General features: G+C 47.7%; 1 protein-coding gene across 14 annotated transcripts in view; it reads right to left on the reverse strand.

Annotated features, from left to right (window-relative positions):
• The window catches only part of LOC125950996 (glutamate-gated chloride channel), a 77681-nt gene that overhangs the window by 14059 nt on the left and 56122 nt on the right, over positions 1 to 7500 (reverse strand). For all 14 annotated transcript variants that reach the window (XM_049679460.1, XM_049679459.1, XM_049679463.1 and 11 more), the window contains exon 6: positions 60 to 129. In XM_049679460.1, coding sequence (XP_049535417.1) covers positions 60 to 129 — 70 coding nt within the window. The remainder of the gene's footprint in view (positions 1 to 59; positions 130 to 7500) is intronic.

Raw genomic sequence — 7500 nt, forward strand, 5'->3', positions numbered from 1 at the left:
TGCAACTGTCTTGCGTAGCGTTACATCCTTTTGATGCCACGTTGGTGGCGCCCACTTACCTCCGATGTCATCGAACTTTAATCGTTCGTCCAGCCACTGTTCTCGGAACGTAAGCTGCACACTGTACTCCTACGGGTTCGTCATGAAGATGTATGTGTGTCCGTGTGTCAGTGTGTGTGTGTGTGGGTTGGTATGTTAGTGTGATGTGTTCAGTGTAATGGAGCGCGTTGGTTGACATTCGTGCGCATCGTAGTGCACCGTGAGTTGCGTTTGGTTTCGATGACGGCCGATTCGGGTGTGTGTTGGTGTTTCGATTGGTTTTCGGGGATTTTCCGGTGGCCGGTGGTCCCGTACGGCGTAGCAGCGGAGGCAGGAGCGGCGATGCGAGAGGGAGGAAAAACAAATATTAGTGCCATTCTTGTCATTATCAGTCTGCTTTTTTCTTCTTCTTTGCGTCGGTAGTGGTATATGGCTAGTACATTTTCTATGATTTATATTTTACAGCGAATCTATGGTCTGAGGGTGGATCTGAGCGGGATTTCCGGGATGAGGCGGTATGGCGGGTAGCACGATTGTTGGCTTCAAGCTCTACAGGCCTGTATGGGTGTGGGTTGGTAGGTTTAAGGGGCGGCCCATGGTCCGGGTCCGGAATGGTTGGGTTTTGGGATGTAGATGTGTATCTGTTTGTCTTTGGAAGCAGCAAGGTTGGGAAACGCGTTTCACAACCTCTTCGCCAATCTCCGGCCAATCGTTTGCGATGAGACGACACGAGCAGGAAAATGGTTTTCCCGTTTTCCTGGTGGTTTTCTTTTTTTTTCGCAGCGCAACGCCAAGTCACCGCCTGCGTCCAATCGGAAACGATTCGGAAACTTTCCAAGCGTAAGTTTAATTTTGACATTTTTGGACCTGCATTGCTTCAGCGAATGAACTTTTTAAATTAGAGAGTTGAGCTCCCTAGCAGCTAGGTAGGGAGGGAGGGGGAAACGGGGGCATGGGGAGCCGAGACCGAGCTAAATGTATTAATCTTTAAAGAAACAAACTTTCCCTGGAAGACGCAGGAACGCTCACAGTCGCCTTCGTTGTGTGGTGGAAGGAGAGGGAAAGGTAGGAAGGTAGCAAAACGGCTCAACCATTGTTGGGTTTTCTTTTTCTTTTCACTTGTCGGAGGGACTTTTGGGACAAGGGAAGGAACATGGTCACGGTGGACACGCGCATTTTGAAATGAGGGATTTATTTACAAAACGGAAAGAAATGAAAGGAAAACCGTTAAGAATAGGTCACTAAGGGGAGGGGAGGGAATGGGGATGGATCGTTCATGTCCGGTCAGTGCGTCCTGGAGGTCGTCCATTTTTGGCACCCCTCAAGTCAACTGTTGCTTCAATAATGGTCCTTTGTCAACGTGAATCAACTGAGGCATGTTTTTGTCTTTCGTGGCGTTCCTTTTGTGGTGGGCAGTTACCATCGTACTGAAAATGTATTAGTAACTTCCACCGCAAGAACGCGCCAAGAAGAGCGAGCGATGAAAGTAGAGAGAATCGAAATGATAGCAAGTGTTTACGAGAAGACGAGAAGAAAAATTCGAAAAACAAAGAACGAGACAGAAGAGCAACTAGTAGAAGGTAGTAGATGATAACCGTACAATGTAAGAGCAATGAAAAGACGTTGGAAAAAAGTTTGATCAAAACAAACCAAGAGAGAAAACTAGTGATAAAGTAATGAGAAGTAGTAAAAAAGTACGTCTTACTGTTTGAATGTACAGACAAATTGTTTAATGTTTTGTAGGTGGGAAGGAGGGCGGTTGGGATTTTTTTTAGCGAAACAACGAACACTATTCCAACAACGATCAGTACACAATCTCAGTCTGGCATGATGATCGAGTTGTGTTCACCTACGTCCGAACGGAAAGCGGAACAGCACGGATCTTGGGGTGGGAATTGGAATAGGATTCGGATCCGTGAAAAACCGGACAGTCGATCAGGGGTTTTTTTTTGTGGGAAGGTTGTGGCAAAGAGAGCAAATAGTTTGTGTGTGTATGTGTGTGTGTGAGGATAGCAGGACACTATAGGTTGGGGAATTAGTTTTCGGGATGAGACGAAAACGAACAGGTTTGGAAGCAGCCAGGAAGGAATGTAAATGAAAGCCATAAAATGGAAATAAGGGAATATTTGAATATTGCAATAAAAATGGAAAGAAAGTTCAAATTCATCCGGATAAGACCGGACCGGTCGTCTTCTAGTCAATACGAGCACAAGAGAGCAAGAGTGAGAATGTATGTGTGTGTGAGACAGAGAGAGAGTTATAGAAAGAGCGAGGGCAAGAAGAGTAACGGAGCCGCGAAAGGACGAGTTGGACGAACACGAGTGGAGGGAGGGGCAAAAAGGTGAGATGGGCAGCAGGAGCAGGAAAAATCGGAAAACGGTCGAAACGCAAGACCAAGGCAAGAACGGTTGGGGGAAAAAAACGTGACAACCGCGGGCGCGATCGCAACAGCAATTGCAGAGCAGAGGTCACAACACGTTTAGTTGCCGCGGTAAGTGTCGCCCGGGAAGCTGCAATCTAGGGGCTATTCTAGCTCTGTGCGGAATGGAATGGTCAGTTTTATTGCCAGCTCGAGTTTTATTGCCCGAGCCTCGCTATCTGTCTCGCTGGTTGTTGCTCGCAGGTAGCTTGGTCCGCCGTCCAGCGGTGGTCACGTTTCTGTCATTCTGTTTGCCATTTGCTTTTTTTTTTCCTTTCAATTTTGTCCTCTCACTGCCGCGCGTTCGTTAGTTTCGTCTGCTTGCTGGGGATGCATGCACGAAGTAACGAGCGAACGAACGAACGAACGGCCAAAGCCACACAGTCAGTCTCGTCTTGGGACCTTGGGTGATAGCGGCGCACCAAATAGCGGCCAATTGCCCGTCGCTCGTGTTGCATTGCATTGCTCCGAGGGTGGGGAAGGGGGGACGGTTCTTTTTTGCTTTGGTCTCTGTCTCGTTTCCGTTTTCTTTTTTGCTGTGTTTTTTTTTTGTTTTCTCCCTCGAGGTAGTTCGTAAAATTCATGTCCTTTTTATTGTAATTTGAAGCTTTGTTTCTCGAATTTTTTGTTTTGCATTTGCTATCTAACATGCCAATGCCAGTGCGACAAGCGGTCATGCTCAGGGGCTGGGACAGGGAGGAGAAGGGGGCCGCAATAATTTGGGCCAACCAACGGGGATAAGGGGGGGGGGGGGGGAAGCGTACCATGCTGGGGGACCGTGCAGACCGTGCAGACCTTTGCATGCAATCGCCTCTTATACCGTCATGCAGCAATAGAGAGAGATGCAGAATGTGAGAGAGAGAGCGAGAAGGAGAGCATGCAATTGTTGAAATGACAGATGCACGGAGAATAAAAAACAATAATGTCAAGCAGGGGTGCACCTCACGAGCATCGGAACCATGCAATGGCATGCTACTGGAGGGACATGCAACAAGGAGTCGAGACATGCATACATGCACGACGTAGTAATGCCCAGTAACTGAGTGAATCCCTACACACCCTGCTGGGTGACATTCCAACGGCGCATGCCATGCGGCATGCGATGGGACGTGCAGCATGCAACACTGAACCAATAGGCATAAAGAACAACAGAAAAAGAAAGGAAATTAAATAAAGCTACGGGCGCAGTTCCAAACAATCACGGTCCATGCAGATCGACGGAGTAACATGCAGCATGCGGCAGTAGCAGTAGTAGGTGGCTAGAAAGCAAAAATTATGACCATGAGTAGGACATGCGATGGTGGTGGCGGTAGCAGCAGTAGCAGCAGCAGCAGCAGTAGCAGCAGCAACACCAACATCACAACATGCAACCCAATGCATCATCATGCAAACTACATGCTCATGCTCAAGACAGGAGGACATGCACTGCACAGAATCATTCGCGCGTCGAGCAATTATCTACTTTGAAAAAGCTACGAACCAATAACGCACACAAATACACACACGCAGCCGGTAGTGATGGGCATGCAATGTCGTAATGCGGGGCTGCCGTGTGAGGTACATGCAAAATCAAATTTGGAATGATGAATAGACTCAACGCGACTCAACGCCACCGAGCTGCCGATCCGGTTGAACCGGCCGCCGGTTCGATGACCACGTCTCCAATCGTGGCAGCGATGAGCGATTGATAATGGAGAAGAGAGGGTAGAAAGAAGTATGAGAGAAAGAGAAAGAGAGAGAGAGAGAGAGTGAATCCTAAGAACCCGCAACGATAATTTGGAATAGAGAAATATTAAGAAAAGTAGATGAAATGCTGAACCAGCGTCTGCCAGCATCGGAGTATCGCTTGGGCCGGGTGTCACAGTGCCCCACCCAGGCCAACCCCACCCCACCTTTGTCTGGCAGATTTCTGATGCGACTACGAACTATGCTGCCTCTAATGTTCTAGTGTACGCTACCATCGTCACACAGGCACAGCCGCAAGTGCGAGTTGCAAGAGAAGTGGAGAAAAAACGCATGTTGTTTGTGTGTTTGTGAGTGAGTTCGGGTTTTCAGTACTTGTAGCCGTGAACAGAAGAACAGAACGAACGGTTCTTGTACGTTTCAGTGACAGTTTTTGCAGTTACAGTGATCGGGTTATCAGTAGGAGACTTGTAAGGTTGTTGGTTTTCATGGGAGAAAGATGTTGAGAAAAAGGGAAGTGCACGTTGGTCCATTTTGGGCGGTTGTGGTTTTTGGCTGCTGCTGCAGGGACGACGTGGGCACCGAGGTTCACAGAGGGCACTGGGAGATCGTCACTTGATCGAGCACGGTGAGCTGAAGATCGACGGCGACGTATAAAGCACGGTATACGGTTCTGTTGGCTTGCTGGCTCTGCATCGCTGCGAGGCTTCACTCTGTCCAGTACTGGGATGCTACTTGCATGTTGCAGTCTGGCCGATGCGGCAACAAGGATCACTCGGTAGCTCAGTTTGGTAACTCTACGTGATCATCAGCTGCACTACTTGCTGTGTACCACAATGTGTTTCAATATTCAGTGCACCATCACATACATCATCACATACTGGATCGTTTTGGCTTCGGCTTAACTTGCTCCTACGATAACAACATTTCACCAACAACAGTACACACGCACGCACACACAAACATACATTCGCATACACACACGAGACACACGGGGCAGACACGCTGATCGGCAACATCCATAACACACATTCCGCATTCCGAAATAATGAAGAAGAAAAAACTAAAAACCAAAGTGATTCCGGTTAAAACGGAAATAAACCATACCAAATGATGGAAATGATCTGGACTATGAGACATGATCGCTCACCGGAATGCGCTCCGTGAGACGGATTCGATGGTTAGGTAGGTTAGGTGAAAAATTTTCTCTCTCTTTTTTTTGCAAACTCTGAACATCAATTAGCTTGCCCGATTCGATTCTTCTTCGATTGCTTTTGAACGAGGAGATAATTATGAGTTATACTGTTGTTCTGATACCGAAGTGACCGAACTGGCTCTAATCACAGTGTTTTGCTGCCGTTCGCCAGTCGGGTCCGGGTTTATAATTGAGATGGGCTTGCGTTCGGGCTTGATGGAAAACAAAAGTCCGGAAATTCTTCTAAAAGAGCGTGTACCAGACCAGGTTGAGACCGCTCGGCACTGCTGAATAGCAGCCAACACTTACCATTTGTTTCAGATGATTCAGGGAAACCATAAACCTTAAAATGAGTTAAAGTTCGGGCCACGTGCAACAAAATCATAGTACGAACCGTTTCAGCATCGTTTGTGGTGCGCGGTGTTTGTAATGATGGGAAAAGATCCTAATACTACGATAAATCTGTTTTTTCATCTTGTTTTCCTATTTAATTTCTCGAATTTGAAACGAACGCATTGCAGTGAAAAAGGAATGCATTGCAGCTTCCACTTATTAAATTCTATGCCAACGCCATTTGTATTGCACTCATGGGATGCATACGCATACATGCTACTCCCAGTAACGTGCTTCGGGGAAAATCTTTCATTTCATCTTTTTATTAGAGGGATGAAAATGTAGCGCCCAACCACCCCAACCCTGATGGTAATGGTGATGCTGATGATGGTGATGTAATGTAGGTATCTTGTTCTGCTCGGTGCCATGACCAGCCGCTCATCTGCGGTGTGGTCTTCGGGATGAGTCCTACCGTACAGCGAAGGTACGGCCAGGATGGAAGCGTTAGAAAATTTATTTGCATTCGCCGGGCCGGGCCGGGCCGGGTCTGGCTGGGCCCGGGCTGGCCCTGGCCTGGCCTGGCCGTACCGTTATTATTCGTTTTCGCGGTACAAAACTAAGTACTGCTGCAGAGCCGTTGCATAATTCATCAGCTCCGGAGCACACAGCTGCGGTTTTTGTTGATGGTTCTCAGGCGATGCGAAGGTTGCAGCGATAAGGAGAACGGGAGGCTCACGGGTTCACTTTTTCTCTGCTTCTGTTGTCTTCTTCCTCTGTACTGTCTGTTGTACAGATGTAATGTTTTGCATTTGTCATGAGCAATGCTAAAAGGCGTCTTCATTTCCATGCAAAAGGCAGCTTTAAGATGTGAAGAGTGTGGTCAATCATTTTCGAACGCAAAAAAAAATATACCGTAAATACATCATTTCTATTACAGCATAATGAAACCTTGCACTCTGTACTCGTGTCATATGCGCTCGTCTATTTGCACTGGAACACTTTTAAGCTCTTCAGGCAAACGCAAACATAGTTAAGCTCTACACATTACGGAAAATTTCGAATGCTCTTCAAATAGATGCGATTGTCTATGGATTCCGATAGAGCGGAGTACTTCAGACTTAGTGGTACTCAGGCTTGGAGGCATCGTACCAGCGGTACAAAAATCACTAAATTCGACATTCGAATCGATTGCAATCGTAATGCAAAGGTCAATAAACGAGCGATCTGGTCAAATGAATGCCAGATCGCACCGCACGTTCCATGCCATATTTTTTGGCTGGCCTCGTTACCGTAAAGCCTGTCCGCCAGCCGAGCGCTGCCGTCGAGACGAGAGATGCTCGTTGTGATCGTTAATACTAACATAAAAAAAGGACAAACATTTTCGGGGTGGTTTTAAAGTTAATTGGAAAAGTTTGCCGACCACGATCATGCGCTTGTTTCGTTGCCACCGGCTCACCGGCATGGGCCACCGACGGACGGTGATGGTCGATGGCTTGGCCGTAGGTTCGGTAAGTTGCCCGTTTTCGTAAAGTTTCATGAGCTGGTTGGCCCCAAAGTAGCACGGTAGACTGACTTATGGTGGCCGATAACCGTAAAGTGCACCTTACGATGGAGCCCCTCTTCTGGCCCAGTAAATGGCTGATGCTGGAGCATTGGGCTTTGCCGTTACCCGTGCACAGCCGGTGCATGCATCCGGCGGCGAACCCGGATCGATCGGGCAACCATTTGCGGAACAGTTTCTGTGCCTTGTTGGTGGTGGTCAGTGGAGTTGTTGGGAATTGATGATGGTCCGTGCTCTCGGCACAAATTTAATGGGTTATTAATTTTATGG

Source organism: Anopheles darlingi, chromosome 2, assembly GCF_943734745.1.
Source record: "Anopheles darlingi chromosome 2, idAnoDarlMG_H_01, whole genome shotgun sequence".
Lineage (NCBI taxonomy): Eukaryota > Metazoa > Arthropoda > Insecta > Diptera > Culicidae > Anopheles > Anopheles darlingi.